The sequence below is a fragment of the Chenopodium album genome, chromosome 16 (assembly GCF_948465745.1).
Source record: "Chenopodium album chromosome 16, dcCheAlbu1.1, whole genome shotgun sequence".
In the NCBI taxonomy this organism is placed as follows: domain Eukaryota; kingdom Viridiplantae; phylum Streptophyta; class Magnoliopsida; order Caryophyllales; family Amaranthaceae; genus Chenopodium; species Chenopodium album.
The window spans coordinates 26401897-26423012 of NC_137849.1; the positions used below are offsets into that span (position 1 = coordinate 26401897).

Below are 21116 nucleotides of genomic sequence, written 5' to 3' on the forward strand. Positions count from 1 at the left end.
AGTTTAAACCTAATCTTTCGACGCTAATAAGATATCGCATCTATTATAAGATATATAAATTGGAAAATTGTCTGCATAGAGACAACCTTAAAGATAAATTGAAATCTAACTCAACAATTTGTAATGCTTCTTATTTTTCAACCTCTATCTTTAACAAAAGATTATCCGATGGGAAAATATAGCATAATCCGATATAAGATTAGATCGATGAAAGTCATAAACTTGGTGGTTAATCATTATCTTTAAGAAACTGATTAATCCTAATTGATTTAATACCCAATAACTTCAGTTTATTTGAGTCAGAGTTGACCATGTCTAAGCAAAGTAGGCAGATGTAGAGATCACAGATGCTTAGTTAATTAATTTAATGCAAAAATACTAAAAAAAAAAAATGGCAAAAAACAGATAAGCTGACTACAATTATAAAAGAAAGCGTGCAATTGCCGGCGCTTTTTTAAACACTTTTATCCAAAATAAACAGCTTATATAATAGCTTTCATTCTTCTTTTAATTCATTTTTTGATAACATAATTACATTAGTGTTAATATCTTCATTCAAATGAAGAGGGCTCAAGAGAATGGCATCTTTGGCAAGGTAAATTTTCAAACTTGTTAATGTTACATTTTTCGCTCTCATGTAATGAACTAGCTACTTTCTGTCTGTCTAGATTTAGTTGTCACATTGACGGTATAAATTTACACGACCAACATGCACGACTTTTGAATTCGGATAGTTATGTGTTTTGTTCTGATGTATGTGATGTATATGACAGGAAAAATGGGTGATAAAAGGAGGGAAAAGATCACCATTACTAATGAGAATGGGAGTGTTAGTGATTATTATGGTTTGTGGGGTATACATTGGTTTAACAGGTTGTTTTAATGTAGTAAAAACTCCTACAATAATAACCACAACCTCCAAATTCATCAAAAGTAACAATTTTCAAGTCAACTTTCTGCAATGTCAAAGTAGTTCATCAGAATTTCACTACATACATTACCCTAAGCCTCTTACTTTTAGCAGGTGATTTCACAATTTCTCTTCTTACACCAATAAAGATTATATTCTTTTTTTTTTTTTTTTTTTACCCCTTTTTTGGGATTTTTTTTTTTTAAAGCGTGTTTATTGGTTCCTCAACCTCCAATATGATTTTAGAACGTACTCGTATTATTTTTCTTTGAAAGTGTCTCGTATAGTGGTATTTAGATTATAAATAGCTTGATGTGATAGAAGATAAATATAATTCTGAAACCTCAACCATCAAGTTAAGCTTTTGGTTGAATTGGTTCCTTGATAAGATAATTAATTACTGCTAGCTTCTAATGAGCAAAATGGTAAGGAACAATTGGTAATAACAATTCAAATAATCTCTAACGTGCTTCAAACTAAATACTTCAAACTAAGTACATTCAACTAGATTGTCAATTAAGTAAAAAGGTTTGAACAAGTCAGTACTTTGATGTAAGCCTTAATATGACTTTAATTATATGTGCATATCTTTTTTATGGTTAAACCAAGAAAACTATTCATTTTTTTGGGATTTAAGCTACATAATTATGCTCTACAATGTCTAAATGATAGTGATTCATATGTGATACCACAGGGAAGAATGTGAATGCAATCCAGTCCGGCCATTCGCAATCTTATCAATGCAGAGATCAGGTAGCGGATGGTTTGATACAATGTTGAACAGCCACATAAACGTAAGCTCAAATGGTGAAATATTTTCAGTAAGAGAGAGAAGAAACAATGGTGTCAATGATACTGAAAAATTTAGATCAAGTCTACAATTTGGATTGGTTCAATAGTGCTTCAAAGAATGAGTGCTCAGCTGCTGTTGGACTTAAGTGGATGCTCAATCAGGTAATATTGAGAAAAATGATATGAAAATTAATACTCGAAGTCACGTTGATTGTGTAGTTTAAACTTTGCAGCATGACAACTAAAACCCGACTGTGGTAGCAATTTTTCGGCTTGGGAGTTGGTATATGTTTCATGGTTGTTTTTATTTACAAAATCATTTGGCTTTGGTTTCAGGGTTTGATGGAGAACCAAGAAGAAATAGTGAAGTATTTCAACCAGAAAGGTGTTTCTGCAATATTTTTGTTCAGAAGAAATTTACTGAGAAGAATGATATCTGTATTGGCAAATTCTTATGACAAAAGTACTAAGCTGCTCAATAGAACTCATAAATCTCATGTCCATTCGTCTGTTGAGGTCCTTATTTCATTACTCTATTTTCATTTGGTAGCAAAAGGAAAGATTTTGGTGCTTGAGACTATTTGTTTTAACTTATTTTGTCTGAAATTATATTATTTTACCTTATTTTAGATTGTCTGAACGCATTTTGTCTATAATAAGTTTGTAAGTTAAAAAAAAAAAAGAAAAAAAAAAAGAAAAAAAAAATGAAACATACCCTGCCCTAATCACTAAAGCAAATAGTATGTGTATGTTGCAATAAAACAGGGAAAGTAGCATACCAGTATACCACAACTGTGTTAAATCAACAAGGGCTCTTTTTAAGCAAGGTTTTTTCTTTTTTTTTTTTTAGTGATTAGCATACACTAAATATTTTGTATAATCTTAAAAATCATCTTTAAAAAGGGTTTACATTACCCAAGTTACTGACTCATATTTTCTTTTCTCCTCTTTGGTTCAATGATATCACAGGCTCAAGTATTGGCAAGTTACAAGCCGAAAATAAATGCCACAGAAATTAAACCTTAACTAAAACAGGAAGAAGCAATCATAGCTCAGGCTTTGGAGTCCTTCAACAGCACACGACACATCGTGCTCTACTATGAAGATCTAATATCCAACCGTATAGTGAGTTTCTCTTCTTCAAAACCATGAGAATTTCATCCAGAGATATATTTCAGATCAAATGTATTAACTGATTTCTCAATCCAAACATAAATTACAGCAGAAATTGCAGGAAGTCCAAGAGTTTCTCAGCGTACCTTACAGAAACCTGACAAGCCGACAAGTGAAAATACACAGAGGGCCAATGGCAAACCAAGTCGAGAACTGGGATGAGTTAGAAAGCATACTTAAGAAGACATCATATGAGAGGTTCCTTCATGCTGATTATAGATAAAGATAAGTTAAAATGTATTTGCTGATAATGTATATTCACCCTTTCGCCATATTTTGTCCACAAAAGGAAATAGGTGCAAGTTTTTTACAATCTCTGAAGGGAGAGCAATTGTAATTAGCTACCTGATACATTACATATAGCATCCTTGTTACATTCTGCTACAAATTTTGCAGTTTTACTTTGAAATGACAGAGTAACAAGCAGTTCAAACAAGACAATGATTTCATTTCTAGCAAAACTACATCTGATAATCGTGTAAATACAGTAGTTAATATTTTCGAGCTTTCAAATTAACCAGAAAACATATATATACAAAAAGGGTGGGGGGAGGGGGGAGAATCATCTATTTCTGACACCCTCCCCCGCCTCCTAACTATTTACCTGTAAATTATGCTAAGCAACTATTTAAGCATAAAATCTACATATGTTACTAATTGTCCTACGGGTCTTGGATCTGTACTGGTCCATTACTGATCATGTCACTGTTTTCAGTCTTGCGGATAACAAATTGGTCTACAATCCTAACCGTGGATAATGGATCTTGGTGTTTAATAGTGGCAGTCCATTTGCTGGGGTGCTTTCGATAGTGGTTTAGCTGATGGGGTTGTTTTGGCTCCCCATCCCATTTCGGATCCAACTTCCATGTCTTTGGAACCTGTATAATGAAAGCAAAGAACAATTCTTAGGTCTATACTGTCTAGGATAGCAAAAGACTGAGAGCACAGTATATAATTGACTGGAAGTCAAAAGCGTGCCTCCAGTGACAATTTTAAGACCTTATGTGACAAACTACAATCTGGACAAGATTAGGAGTTTCTACGTACATTAAGATGTTTGGCCAGATAATTTGCTATTTTGAAGTGTATCATAGAAAATTTAGAGGATTGGACTTGCAGGAATAAATCAGGTTTTATAAGTTGAAAGGCGTAGCTGTCAACAGGTAAAGCAAGGATTTCCCTTGACATAAGTTTCAACAAAATTACAAATACATGTAAAATTTACGATGACCTTTTATACACCTCTCTTTGACAACCAGTTTAGCAACATCTCATACTAACCACCAATTCTCTGCTAATCAATTCAGCAGAAACAATATTTACTGATGCTACGTTTTCTATATGCCTATATGACCTTTTTGTATACAGTAACTTATAATTAGGCATCTAAAAATAATCTCTCCCAAGCCACAATGCAGTAAAATTACAGGCAAAAATAGAAGTTGTCAAAAATAGGATGAAACATTACGCTGCGTACCTTATCAACAGCTAGGGTAAAGACTTCCAAGTCACCATTACGGTCGATGTGGAAGCGAGTAAATGACTTGTAATTTGCAATACGCAAGGAGGAGAAGGCTTCATCAAAATGGATGTGAAGCCAATTGATGCAAACATACAAGTAACTTCCAAATACCAAAGACACAATTGGGGTAGAGAATACCCAGTAATAGAGGAAAACAGAGGCATAATATATTACAGCATAGCCTCTAGACAGTGACTGCATCCCAATCTTGCAGATGTTGTTCCTTGTGACAGCCATGACCTATTTTTCCCCACAGTTTTAGACTAGGTATACAAAATAAAAAGAACAAAGCAAAAGAAAGAGAGTGACAATTGTATTCGATTATCCAAAACTATGTACCTCAGGGACATCAAAGGCAAACATTAAATACTTGATGCATGCAGGATAAAGCCCAAAAGTCCATTGTTCAATACGTGCTCGAAGGCCAGTTGGGTCAGGAAAGTGCTCTCTCTCCATTTGTCTATACCACTCGTATAAAGTGTGATAGCCTGAAAGGAATGCAATTCAATGCATAAAACATAACCCGGCTTTTAAAATCAGCACAGGAGAGCCAATTGCGGCATATTAACCACACCACAGCTAGACCATCTTATGACTCAAGGCTGAGCAAAAAAAAGTCCCCTGCTGAACATCTTATATTATTGTGCATTTCAAAAAGTTACTAAAAAAAAAAAAAGTAGGAACATTTTACTTTACACTGCAAAAATAAAAGTATCATAGGAACCAATAAGAATAAACCTACCAGAGGTTGCCAGCAGCTGATGCCGAATACACATCTCAACACCCAGCTCCAGCAGCAACATTAAGATCAGAGCAGAAAACACATGTGCTGATACATGGAGGATTCCTATGACTACCCGCCTCTTACGTGAGAATTTTGTTGGGACAAAAGATATTGCTGTTATTAACAACATCATAGTCCCTATGAAAGACACGTAAGAGTGTTCCAGCACATACGATAATAAATCCAGCACAGTGGAAAAGAAACTTCTCAGATGACCAGAATAGGAATCTTCTCGCAAGATATGATTGAGCTGACACTATATAAGAATAATACAGTAGTCAAACCAAGACTCTAGAAGTTCACTAGACAAATATATACAATGTGGAAAGCAGGCAGCCTAGTTATACAGCTTATACTGTAAGTTTGTAGGAGAATTCAACCCAAAGAAGAAGTTTGAAATATAGAGGTAGAAATCATTCAATTCATCATGTCGTGTGTAAGTAATAGATGGTAATAGTTACCTGTGGGAACATAGAAAAGGCTAGAACAAAATAGATGATTCCACCAATGAAGTCAAATTGCCAATTCTTCTTTCTGAACTTCAATATATTTCCTAAAGCTATCTGCCAAAGTGTGGCAAGTAGACAGCTTAGAGTAGTTATGAGTCAATAACAAGAAAAAATGGTCTCTAAAAGTTCAGTCTTACCTTGCTTGAATCTTCATATGAAGGATATGCAGCTTTCATTTCATACAGTGTACCATAAAATTTTCTAAAATTACTGAACGTGTGGGTGGGATGCAAAAAAGCCCCACCACAGCCATTTACAAGGAGGTGATGCACATAAACAGGTTTATCAGATGGGACATAGGAATGACGCATATAATGATGCAAATCACCAGCTATACGGAGCTTGCACCTTCCTTTTAGATGGTCACGGATTAGATGTGCCACATTCTTTCCAGAAGAATGATTCCAATACCAATCGAGAAGCCAATTTGGTTCATGTGTCATGATAATTACATTATCATTTTCTTCAACCTAAACCAAGTAAAGATACTTCAGAAAAGTGGTACTAGATACTTTCTATCAAAATCAAAGAATAAAAATTTAAATAACTATGGGCAATTATAGTGCCATAAACTAATGGCTTTCCATAACTAGTTATGCACTCAACTTAAAGCTCAATATCTATAGCTTGCATAAAAAAGCACCAGTAAAGATATCATGTAAGAATACAAGCTGACAAAAAATGAGGCTCCTCTCTTCGAATAAGTCAATTGTGAACAACACACAAGGACCACAACCCTCTCCTACCGCAGACACACATTAACGCCGGCTGCCGCCTGACTAGCAGCCGCTGCATTCCAGCTCTCCAGTTCCAGACAAGCTAACTCATTTTCAATTTCAGTTAACTCATTTTCAATTTTCATATTTAAATATTGAATTTAAAGTTTTCAATTAGTTATTCTCCGTGAGCTTTTAAATTGATTTTGTGCTTAAATTAGTTGTTCATGTTATTTAATCCATCAAATTAGTGTGGATGTTGCCTAAATTGATGATTTGTTATTAATGTATCAAATTAGGGAGTTAGGGTTTTCTGATTATTTTTTGGAATTGATAATTTTGCAAATCTATTTCTTTTTTTTTTTAATTGATGATTTGTTATTTAATCTATCAAATTAGGGAGACAGGGTTTCTGATTTTATTTATTTTTTTTTAATTTTTTTTTTTTTTTTTGGAATTGAATATTTTGCATTTTGTATTTTTTTTTTTTTTTTAATTTTGAAACTGATATTCTAATGGGATAGTGAAGTACTGAAGTTTGATATATTGTGGCAGTGAAGAATTATTTCGCCTTGAATTTGTATATTTTAACTGCCAAGGTTTAGCTATATGAGGTAGTAAAGTACACAAATTCAAGGCAAAATAATACTTCACTACCACAATATATACAAACTTCAATAATTCACTATCCCATTATAATATCAATTTCAAAATATACAAAAAAATAAAAAATGTAAAATATTCAATTCCAAAAAATTAAAATCAACAACCCTAACACACTAATTTGATAGATTAAATAACAAATCATCAATTTCACTAGCCCATTATAATATAAATTCAAAAAAAAAAAATGCAAAATCATCAATTCAAAAAATAAACAGAAAACCATAACACCCTAATTTGATAGATTAAATAACAAATCATCAATTTCAAGCAACATTTACACTAATTTGATTGATTAAACAACATAAACAACCAATTTAAGCACAAAATCAAGCTAAAAACTCATGGAGAAAAACAAATTGAAAACTGTAAATTCAAATTGAAGATGAGTTAACTGAAATTGAGAGGTGCGGCTGTCGCTGGACAGCTGGAGTGCGGCTGCTAAAGGGGCGGAATTCAGACGGCAATGCGGTAGGAGTTGGTTATAGCCCTTGTGAGTTGTTCACATACTTCACAATTAACTTATTCGAAGAGAGGAAAAGTGGAGCCTCATTTTTTGTCAATTTGTTTCTTTCTCGTTACAACTCACAATCACACTCACATCAACGTGTATTGTTTTTTTTTAATTTTAACTTTAAATTTTATTTTTTATTTTTTTGTTAGGTCACATGATCCACCTTGCACAAAGGTGGGTCCGCCATTGTTTCAAGAGGACGAGATTTCATTCACATTCAACATCATAAAGGACCGCCATCTTGAATTGTGACACACTAACGCAAAGGAAGACGCCACAACCTGGTTTGGCATAGGTATAAAGGGCGTCTAAAAATTCAATACTTGGCGTGGCATCAAATGATCAAATCATTGTGGTTGGTGCACTAACCATGGGGAGGGACCACCTCTTGACGATGAATACGTACATGGTGGATCCTAATTTAAGAATACATGTTGAGCGATCAAGAAAGGACGAGGCACTGAAAAATGGTGAAGCAAGGTGTCAAAGAGGATTCATGGTTCGAGTTTTGGTGCGAAGAAAGGGGATGCATTGTGCTGGTAGGTTAGGTGAGTGTGTTAAAGACATGTCACTTATGTTGTACAAAAGTGGCTAAAGTAATGTGTCGTCTGCTAGTCGTGCTCATAAGAGGTCTCTAAAAGCCATAAAGAGAGTTTTTTGCTTATATGAAGTTTGTCATGTGCTAGCCTAGATCAAGCCTCAAAAGGAGGGGTAAACGTCACACATTTCTGTGCTCATCTCGTGACACATAGGCACACAGCCTTATACAGCTATCTAGAAAGCAACTAACTACTCAACCCTTTCTTATTTACACCAAACTCATTTAGAAACCACACATATATGAGGACGGGAACAATACATGTAAATCAAATGCTCTTTAACCTGCATTAATCACGCATGTAATGCGCACTTTCTCAAGAATCTCAGCAATTTGAAGTCATCAGCAAAAACATTCATATTAAAGAAGTCATATAATAATTATCTTTAAGAAAGTATTTCCCTGATTTCCATCATGTACATGAAAAGTAAGTCAAAACATCAGAGTTGCAAACTAAAAGGTCCCAGATAAAATACACATAAATATAAACCAAAATAGCAGATAGGTACCTTATCCTTTATTAGTTCTGAAAAGAACTTAAACTGATAAACATCAATATCACCATGGAGTGCTAAATCAAGACCAAATACCCACCATCCTTTAGGAAGCTGCAAAGCAAAGTAACTCTTCTTCTGAGGCATAAGCCAACCCCCAAACCAACTCTTATGGCATATGTATCTCATAAAGGTGTTGAGGCCATCAAACCAATCTGTGAGTAATAAAAAAGGACAAAATCATCCTACTTGCCAAGTTGCCATAGCCATTAATTTATATCAGAATATGAAGAAGACTTGGAATGATATTGCACCAAAAAAAACTACAAGTAATCTAGATTATAATAAAATAAATAAATAAAACACCTAGCTTTCTTATCCGTCAAAATACGTAGTTTCTAAGAGAAGTCAGCACAAACCATGATTTCCAGGGATAATGAAACATTGAGGTCCATCATAATGTTTCAAATCAGACACATCACAGGGTAGTTCTGGCTTCTTTACAGCTATATGCTCTTCTTTATACCAGAAAGGAGGCTGGAGTGCGTATTCAAAGGGGCGAAAGAAGCGGCTCTCATATGTGAATTCAGATGGGTTGGGGTACCTACAGCAAACAAGTTAAAATTGTAATTAACATCCCTTAGTTATGTCAAATTGCACCAAATTACTCATAAAAAGAATAATTAGATGTGGATCTGTCTAGAAAAGGTATAGGCATGGTGATGAAGAGGTTCGAGTGAAAAGCAGGTAGAGAGAATGAATGTATAAAGTGTTCAGCGTCTTGCCAAATATGGAACGACTACCACTGCATTAAATCAGTTCATAAGCAAAGGATGTAAAGAAAGGAAAAAGCCATCAGATAAAAAATGATGATATGCATGAATTTTTTGCAAATGAGCAGATGTGTGTATGTAGTCCAATCACACTACAAATTTAATTTGCACCAATAATGCAGACTAAAAGGATTTAGTAGCAGGCATTGAATGAATAAGTTGGCTACATTCTAGATAATACACTCTAATCTAATAAGATGTGCTAGTTTTTCTCAGAAACAATGAGCAGAATCGGATCATCTCCGCTGTGGGTCATTGATGTATGCTTGTATGAGAACAAGAACAACTCATCTAGTCAAGTTCAAGCCAGGCAAGCTACAGTTCAAGTCATTGTCAGGTTGGTTATTGTAGGTGCTTGTTGAGAAAAGCTAGGGTTGGGCCAATGGCAAGAGGCAACTACGCAGAAAGACAATACACTCTACTTGCTGTATTCACTAATCAGATTGCTACTTTCACTCAAAAACCTAATTAGGCTAATGAAAAAAAAATTAAACACATGAACCAGGTCATTTCTGCTTTGGATTATTGCCAAGTGAGAAGAAGATTAAGTTAGATGTAATCATCTCTGAGTTCATTCATGAGTTTTCTCATCCCACCACATTGTGTACTCTCACTTAAAATGTTCTCACACAATATATTTCTTATATTGAATGAAACCATGACAAAACACCCTTTACCACCAAATATGTTTATATAGCTTCTAGTCACATATACCCATAACATATCAAGGAAGTACAAGAGCCAATTTTGTATAGCTTACTATATGGACAGATATCAAATAACACATGCAGAGACATGAGCTTACGCGAGATCTCCTCCAATGAGGAGTAAATTTCCACGTGGAAGAGCTCGTACAGAGTCGTCATCTTTCAGATATAAATTAGGTTGAGCAAGTAATCGTGCAACAGAATATGAAGAGTTCCCCCCATCACCAGTATCTGCCATGAAATCGAACCAAAAGTCATCCTTTTCTTTGAAATGATCATAAAAAGGATCCCCTTGCTCTGTCTCTTGAGCAGTGTTCATTGCTGCCTGATCATTGAAACTTAAGTTAAGCAACAAAAATAATTATAGTAAATTTGTTACATATAATAAATAAATAATTAGCATGTTTAGATTATAAAAGGCAACACTATTCTATTGTCCACAACCAAAAGAGAATTAAGTGCCTAAGTGGGATCTCAATAGTAAAGCTCCTACCTCCCAACCATGAGGTAGGACTGTAGGAGTCTGTTTCTTATCACTTCAACAATGTAGGTAGGGAAATGTGGTGGTTACTTTGTGGGGATGTTCTAGACTTCTAGTTTGAATAGTGAGTGATCCTTGAGATTTGGGCTTCCCTATCTCCTCCCAGCTAACAAAATTGTACCAGACTGCACGTTTTGGCCATTATAATACCCAAATTTTTCTTTAAAAAAAAGGCCATAAAAGCAAAGTACAACATGCACGCCAACCTCCGTAACTTACATTTCTTTATCTTCCACAAACTTATAAATAATCACATAATGTAAGAAAATCCGCTCTTCTCCAAAATCCCAGGAAAAAAAAATCTCCAACAATAAAAGGTCAGCTCGGATGCAAGCCTCTCATCACATGTGAAAAAAAATTAATGAAAAAAATCTTATCATGGTGCAACTCTTCATTAGTGCAAAACCAAACTAATTTAATTGTCCAAGCAAAGCTTTTTACTTCTTTAAAACTTTGAATCTTTCAATGAAGGTGAAAATGGGGAAAAGGATTACAAGGGATACAAGCACGGATATTTATAAGTGATTGGAAAAGAGGTAAAAGATACAAGGTTGGATTCATTCCTCAACTAAATACATTTTATAATTCCTATCAATTTGGTAAAAAAAAAATAAAATAAAATAAAATAGTCGAATATAAGAAAAGTGCTTAACAGCTCCATCAAGAAAATCTGAGATCTTTTAGAAAGACAGCCATTAGAAATCGACTATTCTTCAAGCATGCAAAGGTCAAAGATGAGCAGCAAAACTACCCTTGGTCAAACTATCTCACCAACGTGTATATTGCTCAAAGCAACATTCTTGTTTTTCATTATTCCCATCATGACTTGCACAGATTTTTTTCTCTATGATCATCCCTAAAATATCCTTCTAGATCCCCAATCTCCTTCCTCCCCTCTGAAATTAATACTCCTTTTGTCCTTAAAATACAAGTCCCTTTAGCCACTTTCATACGATTTTAGGAGAGCAGAAAAATGATAAATTTCATTGATTAAAGGTGAATCAGAAATGTAGTGGTTTTTTTTTTCTATGTTTTTGGAGATAAGAGAAAGTGAAGATCTATCCACTTGAGAGAAGTATCACATGGGTTAGAGAAAGGAAGAATAAAAGTTATTGATAAGGAGAAAGGGAGAAGTACATGCATCTTGAAAAGAAACTGTTCCGTGGTTAATGCTCATCATAATGTAAAGTTAAAGTAATTTCCTAAGAGTTCTTGAATTTCATTCAAAAGACTTTTGAATGCTTAAGTGAGTTAAGTCTTAATGACAAAAGTATAGATATAATTGAATTTATTTAGGAGTGTTAAATTTCACAAGAATTACAAGATTAGATACAATTTTATATATCTATCTATAATATTATCAAAACCCAAGTCACTACATGCTACGATGACATGTGGCATCCTTATGTTGGCATGACATGGCGCTACATTAAGCCTTCTTATAAAAACGAATGCATGACTGAAGACTAATCATATTTAACCTACTTAAAAAACTTTTCATGTGCGAACTTCTCTATAATAATGTTTAATTTAATAGAAAACTCTTCATATTTATATAACGTCCTTATTTAATTTTTTTCTTAACTCCTTAATAACATAAAATAAAATCTAATTAGTAAGAAATTAATCACGCCGATGGTGATTCCTTGATATTAATATTCTAGATTCAATAATCATCAAACAATTATACATAATAACATTACATCATTTATTATTTGATTTCGTAACGTAAAATTCTCATCTATAGTTTTATAACTATAAAGGTAGTAAGTTTCAATTATCCTTATCTCTTACAATAAAGGTAATATTTTTTAAGGTTGTACATTACACATTCAATTAAAATCTGGGAAATTCTTTTTGGTAACACTCACTTTTTCAATTTTCTCACCGGTGAATTGGAAAAAAACTTATTATCTTTGATAACATTGACAATTGATTACCAAAGATAATAACTATTTCAATGAAAAATCATTAACCATGGTTACTTTTTTAACTTTTAAATAAATAATTTATTTTAGAAGTAATTTTTGAAAAATAAAAAACAATACCCACTCCCTCTCCACCAGCCCAACCCCCCGCTCCTTGCCGGCATCCGACACCCGCCTGCGCTAGGCCACCTCCCTCCGGCGTCCCCCACCCCCACACACCCCGATCCACCATCCTCCCTCCGGCGTCCCCACCCCAAAACGAGCCCCTCCTCTTCCCCCCACCGTGAGCCACGCCCTCCAAACCCAAAACCTTAAATTGAATAACCTTGTGGGACGAAATTGGAAGGTGATGGAGATACTATCAGCGGTGAATGTAGGAGCATCGAATGATTCAGGAAGCAAGTCATTGACGGTGAGAATGCTATGGGAGAGCGACCGCCATAAGTCCGATTGCGAGTCATGGATCTTGAACCTTAAGTGGTATTAACAGTTGAAAGAAAAATGGAGGAGAGAGAATGTGGTGGAGAGAGAAAGTGGTGGAGAAGGGTCTCCGTCCGATGGCGCAGAGGGGGGGCTACCGGCAATGACAAATTAATCAATAATGTCATAAGTAGGGGTGCTAATCGAGCGAGTCGATCGCGAGCTAAGGTGTGCTCGACTCGTGATCGAAAACCGTGGCTCGTGCTCGTTACTCGCTAAGCTCGTTAAACTGCTGCTCGACTCGTGCTCGTTTAGTTTTTTCGTTGCTCGACTCGACTCGACTCGTGACTCGTTAAGCTTCGACTGCTCACTATACTTGGTTAGATCTACTGAAAACTCTAAAATTATAAACACCCAAATCAAATGTATCCTTTTCCACACACATACAAATGCCCAAATTAATTGTAAAATTCGGCTAGATTTACCGGAAAAAACGCCCAAATTAATCCTCTAATATCTCAAGAATAAGAAAATTGTCCAATTTTTTGAATAAATTTTATCAATAATCTAATAAAACTACAAGAATAACTACAGATCTACAAGAAAAGAGAGTAACAAAATGTTGCTGCCATATCAAAAGCTTATTCCTTGTAAAAATTGTATGATAGTTGATCTTGATCCCTTCTTCCTTCTTCAATTCATATCCTTTATGAACTTAGTATTAGATATTTGAGAATGAAAGAGAAAAAAGAGCAAAAATCTAAGAAATTTGAGAATGAAAGAGAAAAAACAGAGTAAAAATCTAAGGAAGGAGTATAGTAGCAGCTGTGAATGAAAGGAGGAGTGTCTAGGGTTTTTTTTAGAACTACTCTGAGTCTCTGATTAGTGATTACGGAGTAGTAGTCTAGTAGGAGTTTTTTTTTTTTTTTTTTTTTGGAAGGGAAGTCCAGTAGGAGTACAAATTACGCATTAGTGGATTATTTTATTTTAGTTTCTTATTCCATTATATAAATGTTATAATTTTTTTTTCTATATGCCATGTTATAATTTTTTTTTTACTTTTCTTATAAATTTTTATAAAATATTCTAATAATAAAATATTATCGAGCTGCTCGCGAGCTTATCGAGTCGAGTTATAGCTTGCTCGACTCGTGCTCGTTAACGTTTCGAGTCGAGTTTTGACCGAGCGTTAACCGAGTTGATCTCGAGTTGCTCACGAGCTGCTCAACTCGATTAGCACTCCTAGTCATAAGTAATAACTATAGATAGCTTATGATTATTAGAGATAATAAGTTTTTTTCCAATTTACCAAAGAGAAAATTGAAAACCTAATTAATCAATAATGTCATAAGTAATAACTATAGATAGCTTATGATTATTAGAGATAATAAGTTTTTTTCCAATTTACCAAAGAGAAAATTGAAAACCTAAGTGTTACCAAAGAGAATTTCCTTTCATTATAAGTTACTACATAATATTTACTCAATATCTTTTACCAAAAATTTAAGTCATTTTCATATGTGCATTTAATCATACGTAATATAACTGTAGTTTTAAAGTATTATTTATTAGTATAATTACTAAAATAATGACGATATGACTCATCCTATCGATAGAAAAAAAAAAAAAAAAGTATTGATTTTTCATTCCCTTATTAATATTATTGAACATTAACCTTTTTTTAATTAAATTATGATCTTTTCCTCAAAAAAATAAAAAAAAAAATAAAAAAAATTCAAATTTATAATGATGTGGGGCATGGCCACTAACTAGTTTTTCTTGCCAAAACAGAACATAATTGTTTCACACACACGCATACACACAAATAAATATAAAGGTAACCAAAAATGAAATAAATCAAGTAAGTAGAACCCAAAAAAAAAAAAAAAAAAAAAAAAAAAAAAAAAAAAACCAACCAACCATAAACGAAAAGTGAGCAAGAAAAAAAAAGGTAGTATAAGCAAGAAAAAGGAAAGTATAAATTTCCCAAATGGCTTTGCACAATTATAAATTAAGCTGTAACATAAATTTAAGGAATCAAGTTTTGGAAAAAATATATACCTGCATCATACGCATGTCAAAACGCCCAAGAAACACCGTTACAGACACCAGAAGGTCAAATACAGTTTTAAATAAATCAGCTGATGTCCTGAAATATTGCAATTATAACTTGTGTCAAATAAAGTTCATAAAGCCCCAAAAAAGAGAGAGAGAATTCAATAAACTGTGACACAATAAATAGAGGCAAGGACTAATACCCAGAATACCAAGGAACCATATCCAGGAACTCAGGCTTCATCTGCTTCTTCTTTAATTTCTCGTATTCTTTCAATGACAAAGGGTGAGTAAGAGCCCATCTGTTTGTAGTCAAAAGAATAGGAAGAAATATTAAAGAATGAATAAATCAGAGATCCTAAAATACTTACCAAACATTAGCAAAGAAATATATGTATCAGCATCCATTCTAAATACTATGATGCATTTCTTATACTAGTTGTTCCGCATATAAATATATAATATCTGATATTTTCAGCGGATGGATATAAATTTTCAATGAAAGCACCACAAAGTAAGAAGATTGATGCTAACTGCTAGATCGATACCAATCACTATTCTAGATAGGGCTTTTTAGATGAATTACTGTGTGACTTGTAGTCTTGTAAAAATAATTATGCAGATAACAACCTCTTCAGTCAACGAATCTACCTTTGGCCAACTTTTCATGGCTATTTTCATCACAAACATTTCAAATTCGGGAACCTGGAAATTTAATAATTTCACAGATCTAACCAGACAACACTCAATAAGGGTAGCATTATCGATGTTAACGGTAAGAAAAGGTTGTAATTTTTATTTTTATTTCCTAAAAAGGTAATAAATGGCAAAAGTGTTTTTCCCAAAGGCAATAATTGGCAAAGTTCCCCTAAAGGCGAAAAAAAAAAAAAAGATAAACAGACACACACACACACACACACACACACACACACACACACACACAAATGCCAACAGCCAATTCATTTGGGGTATTGCATATTACAAAGGGAATTTAAAGCTTTGAATGAAAGGCCTGTTAGATTCTTTATATTGCTATAGCAAAGATAAATGTTTCTCCGAATTAAGAGCACGCAGCACTAAACCCAAGTTTCATATATATATATTTGAGATTAAAAAAAAAAATGTTCAGACATTACGTGATAAAATTTACAATTAACAACAATACAAATGGGACAGGTAAAACGAATTCTTGGCCACAAAAAAGGGAATGAGAGAGTAGCAACTCACCCTGTTGACCTTTCAACTACATAATTAGCTATGTATAGACCTATAAAGGTTGCCCATAAGGAATATATAGGGGAAATTTCATCAGGTGACTCTGCGCATGTGCCACTGCAGGCTAGCTGCCATGAACAAAAGATTAGGCCAAAATTATTGTAATTTACATATGTATTCACCAAGAAAGTTAAAATATTGATCACATACCTCACCATAAATCACCCACTTTGACAATAAAGGATAGTCACTTGCAGAGCCTACAGGAGCAAACCAAGAAGAGCACACTTGGTCCTTGAATTCATTCATTTGCAAAAACTTTGCCAGCCATGTGTTCCTCTCCTCCTTCTTCCAAAAGGGAAACCAGCTGAAGTTCTTTCTCTCTTTCACGATAGCTTGATTTCCACAGTGACTATAGAATACACAGCAAGCAACACTAATTACCTGCAAATCATCCAAATTATAAAAAGAACCAAAGGCATACAATGTATTCAAGGAGTTTGTCAAACTTACAGCACAATTTTGAAGGATGGTCCAGAACTCTGGCCTCTTTCCAGCCACACGGGCAACAAGACCAAGGTACCAAAGCACATAGAAAATAAGATGGAAAACAAGAAGAAACAAAATTGAGGATATATATATCGTGATGAATAAAGAAAGGTTCATCCTCAAATCAACTCCCATTGATTGAAAACTAGGGAGATGATATACAGCTGCCACAAAAATCCAGGCAATATACCTGTATAGTCATACAATGAACTAAATATTAGTTATGGACACAAAAAACAAACATCTAAAAAAGATAATTGCAGAATGTACAAACTACTTACCATTTACTAAAATTTGAATAACTTGGTTTAATTGTCTTCCCAATGAATGGTGATGAAAAAAAATAGAAAAATCCAAACAAACAAAGATACATAGACCACCACTTAATGTTGTTGTCAAACCCTTGTATGAAAGTATTCATATTATCAAATGATATGAAAAAAAGGCATCCCAGGACAACTGCGATGATGGCATGACGGGAATGTTCATGTGGATAAGGATAACTATGAGGCAGTATAGTCCTGAAGTTTTCCATTCTAATTGTATCCAGTAATCCAGCAGCCGACCTGTTAGAGCCCATCTGCAATAAAAACTAGCACTTGTTTGCACAATAGCTTCAGCTTCTTTCTTGTGGAACCAACTTTCTCAAATGACCTATTCAAATTGAGATATCAAAGCTTTCATATATAAAAAGATAATGAGCTGAGTAATGAGTTAATCATAAGAAGTATGTCCACAAATGCTTGAACACAGCTTACAAGAATTTAAAAATCAAAAAGAAAATAATAATTAATGGATGTTTAACCATTAAAAGAAAACTACACTTAAATGAAAAGAAAACAACCATTAAATTGCCAATTTCTATATTTCGATTCCAGATGTCATATTGTCATGCCATGGCCATCCACAAGCACAGTATGTTAACTTATGTATATTGCTACGATATAACTAAAAGTTAATCATGTGAGATCACTGTTTCCAATTTTACTTAGACATAGTGATACAAAGTAATCTTCAGTAAACAAAATTTGATCACAACATTAAATTACAGTCTATTAAAGCGAGAGAACGAGAGGATTTTTAAGCTTTGGCCATCAGAGAGAGTCTTGAAAATGGATTTCCATTATTACTAAAATAGGACAACTCAGGTGAAGGCATCACTACTGGCACATATGACAGTTAAACACTGCATCTAAAAACAATGCTTGACCCTATAAAATACTCTTTGTCCCAAGATTTAAGCAAACTATTCCATTTTGAGATAATACAACAAAGTTTTAAATCTATTTTTATGCAAATTTTCCTGTAAGTTGGCCTACACCCACCTGCCAATTTTTCCGCTCTACTTTTTCACTCTCTAAAAATACCGTGCAAATAGTGCAATTATTAAAAATTAACTTCAATTGGAACGGAGGGAGTATATAATACCCATATGCAGCAAACAAATCCATAAAAGAAAAGCTTGTTAAGGGAATCTATTTGTTTTTAAGTTCAGCAACAAAGTGAATGCATGTTCCACTTCTAATACCCGTTAAGCCCCAGGAAGTCCCCTAAGCCAGAGGGCAGAAGGGGCGGTCATTCTAGGTCCGGGAGAAATTCCATTCTCATAATTCCGTTCTAACAATTAAAGGGTTATCTAAACAAAAAACTACAACACATTAGCAACAAAATTTCACTCAATTACTAGAATAGGCTCAAAAAATCACATTAAATTACTAATAGTTCAACAAAATTTCTCATTATAATCTTTTAATTATTATAATCAATAGTTCAGTAATTCACCTAAGAAATTCCGTAAATTGACTATACAAATAATTAAATTAACAAATTGATAACAGACGATTTAAAAAAGAAAATACATCTTACCTCAGAAGCTGCTTCAGTGGTTAAGAGAAAGCTCACAGGCCGCTTCAATGGCGAATTTGGAGTACGCTTCAATGGAGGGAGGGGTGCACAACGTAGCGCACAAGTGAAAAACCACTAAAGCAATAGATTCAGCTTCTTTGTTGTAAACAAACACTCTCTAATGACCTATTCCAATTGAGATACCAAAGTTCAATCCCAGTTTCAACACAAATTAGGGTTACAAAACGCAAACCAAATCAAAATTAAAATACCCAGATTCATGATCATACTCCCAAATCAAATTTAAACAAAAGGGTACCCACCAAATTTCTCATACACACCAATAAAACAGCAAAAACCCAGAATCACATAACAAAGATACTTCAAAAATGAATAACAAATAACGCAATTATCATATGAAATGATCAAATTCTTAACCCAATATAGAAATAACAAGATTATAGGAGAGATGATTACCTCAATGCAGAGAGAAACACTTGGAATTGGATGAAGAAAAAGTATATAAAACAGAAAAAAAAAAATGGCGGTGGGTGTTCTTAATTTTTTTTTAAATGTTTTTGAATAAATCAAAGAAAAGAAACCAACTTGGTATTTGAGAATGTCTGCAAAAAAACAAGAAAAGAGCATATTCTGTTTTTACTCAAAATCCCAAATCAAAAATGCTTATTTTTTTTCCATGTGAAAAGAGAGTAGAAGAAGAAAAGAGGACAAAGGAAGAAGTAGTTTAGTTAGATTTGCAAGTGAGATTTTTAGGTAAATTTAAGCATATTTTACAAATTTAAGCATATTTTACAAATTTTATAAATTGGAATAACGGATGTCTTGCCTAAGTTGATTTCCTTTATAATACCTTTTTTTTTTTTCTGGACAATTTCTAAACTTGCAATGGTTTTATTTTTTAATTTTATTTTTATTTTTGAATGATATCTTCTAATTTTATGTTTTTTAAAATGTAACTAGTCAGCTTTTTTGAAGGCTTGAATTATGATCTACAACATATTTTAGCATTGAATTGCTCTAGAAGAGATCACTTAATGAAGAAGAAACGATTTTCTTGTGGGACTTGTATTGTGATGAGTTGAAAATGTTATTCTTGTAGTTTTTATAGACATGGTATTGTAAGGGTTCATCAAAAAATATCTCTAACAACCAAAACTTTGGGTTCAATCTATTAATGCTAAATACTTACGCTATTGTTTTATTTTATACCATAAAATCTAAGCTGAAGACTTTTATTTGAAAACAAATTAGTTATTGGTCCGGATACTGCCTCAAATCATTATAAATTAGTACGTTTGTTAAGATATTTAGATGGTTTAGGTTTGATTAGATTTTCGGTTTTAATCCTAATTATGGGCGCCCCTACTACAAAGGGAAAACAAGTATCAAAAAAAAACTTTGAGCATGCATTTGCTTTGAATTGGCATATGAGTTAGGATCTGTTCACTTCAACTTAATTTCAGCTCATTTCAGTTCAGCTCCAATCAGTTTAATTCAGTTTAGTTCAGCTCCTAATTTCCTTCTCTCATAAAATATTCATTTAAGCTCTGTTCAGTTCAGTTCAACTCCAATCAGTTCAGATCAGATCAGTAAAGGCGAACAGGCCCTTAGAGAAACAAAAGGATAAGATTAATGAATGTTGGTTTTTAATCGTTTTACTTTATAAAATAATAATTGGTGTAAATATTACTATGTACATGTACAATTTTTGCTTGATTAGTATTGAATCTAGAAAATTACTCCCTCCGTTCCACAATGATATTCTTGTTTGGAATCTTTGACTTTTTTAAAAAAGAGAGAATCTTCTAAATTTCTCTTAATCTATAAGAGCAAATATAGTCATGTGGGATCTAGTTTGATTCGTATTGGTGAGTAGATTATTAGTATCTTACTTTTATAATTTTTGTTAGTGTGAGATTAAAGATATTTGCGGTCAAAGATGGGTAAAAATTTGCATCGATTTACAAAGCAGGAACATCATTTTGAAAAGGAAGGAGTAGTATTTAAGAAATAAACAAACATGTACTCGTATATGTATATAATTACTGTGTAATGTAAACTATACATTACTGTCTTACTGTCTTGAGCAATTACATAGAGTTTAAAATGGTTAATGCACTATTTTTTTAACACAAAATAGGAATATATTAATAATAGAAGGAAATCCTTACATCAAAAATATTACAAAGAAAATTGATGAAGGTTGCCCAAGGGAACCAAACAAAGAGACATAAACTAGAGTTCAGACGAAAACACAAAAGAAAACTAGAACTATTAAACAACCTATTCCATCCTAGAACATAACATACTAAACATCTAAACCAACT

At 33.5% G+C, this 21116-nt stretch overlaps 1 protein-coding gene and 1 pseudogene across 2 annotated transcripts; one reads left to right on the plus strand and one right to left on the minus strand.

Moving 5' to 3' along the window:
- The first annotated feature begins 628 nt into the window (after positions 1 to 628).
- Positions 629 to 3261, plus strand: LOC145586332 (uncharacterized; annotated as a pseudogene).
- LOC145586331 (uncharacterized) lies at positions 3261 to 19717 on the minus strand. Of its 2 annotated transcripts, XM_081643122.1 has the most exons (17): positions 19246 to 19717; positions 18790 to 18954; positions 17205 to 17577; positions 16888 to 17113; positions 16585 to 16818; positions 16387 to 16502; positions 15363 to 15461; positions 15166 to 15253; positions 10314 to 10540; positions 9095 to 9279; positions 8691 to 8890; positions 5828 to 6160; positions 5643 to 5744; positions 5140 to 5437; positions 4737 to 4885; positions 4353 to 4637; positions 3261 to 3753 (listed from the first exon to the last, which is right to left on the minus strand). In XM_081643122.1, exons 3-17 carry the CDS (start codon positions 17501 to 17503, stop codon positions 3538 to 3540), a joined length of 3057 nt encoding a protein of 1018 aa, XP_081499248.1. In that variant the 5' UTR covers positions 17504 to 17577; positions 18790 to 18954; positions 19246 to 19717; the 3' UTR covers positions 3261 to 3537. The 2 variants fall into 2 exon arrangements, with proteins under 2 accessions (XP_081499248.1, XP_081499249.1); XM_081643123.1 differs by lacking the exons at positions 17205 to 17577; positions 18790 to 18954; positions 19246 to 19717 and having other exon boundaries at positions 16585 to 16786; positions 16888 to 17100.
- Between the last annotated feature and the right edge of the window lie 1399 nt (positions 19718 to 21116).

Bases quoted from the DNA above. Each gene is read 5' to 3' on its own strand.
- LOC145586331 (XM_081643122.1), bottom strand. From the start codon at position 17,503: ATGGGCTCTAACAGGTCGGCTGCTGGATTACTGGATACAATTAGAATG. The intron at 15,254-15,362 runs GTATTAGTCCTT...GCAATATTTCAG, and splicing joins ATGGTTCCTTGGTATTCTGG to GACATCAGCTGATTTATTTA. The intron at 8,891-9,094 runs GTTTGTGCTGAC...TATTACTCACAG, and splicing joins CATTATCCCTGGAAATCATG to ATTGGTTTGATGGCCTCAAC.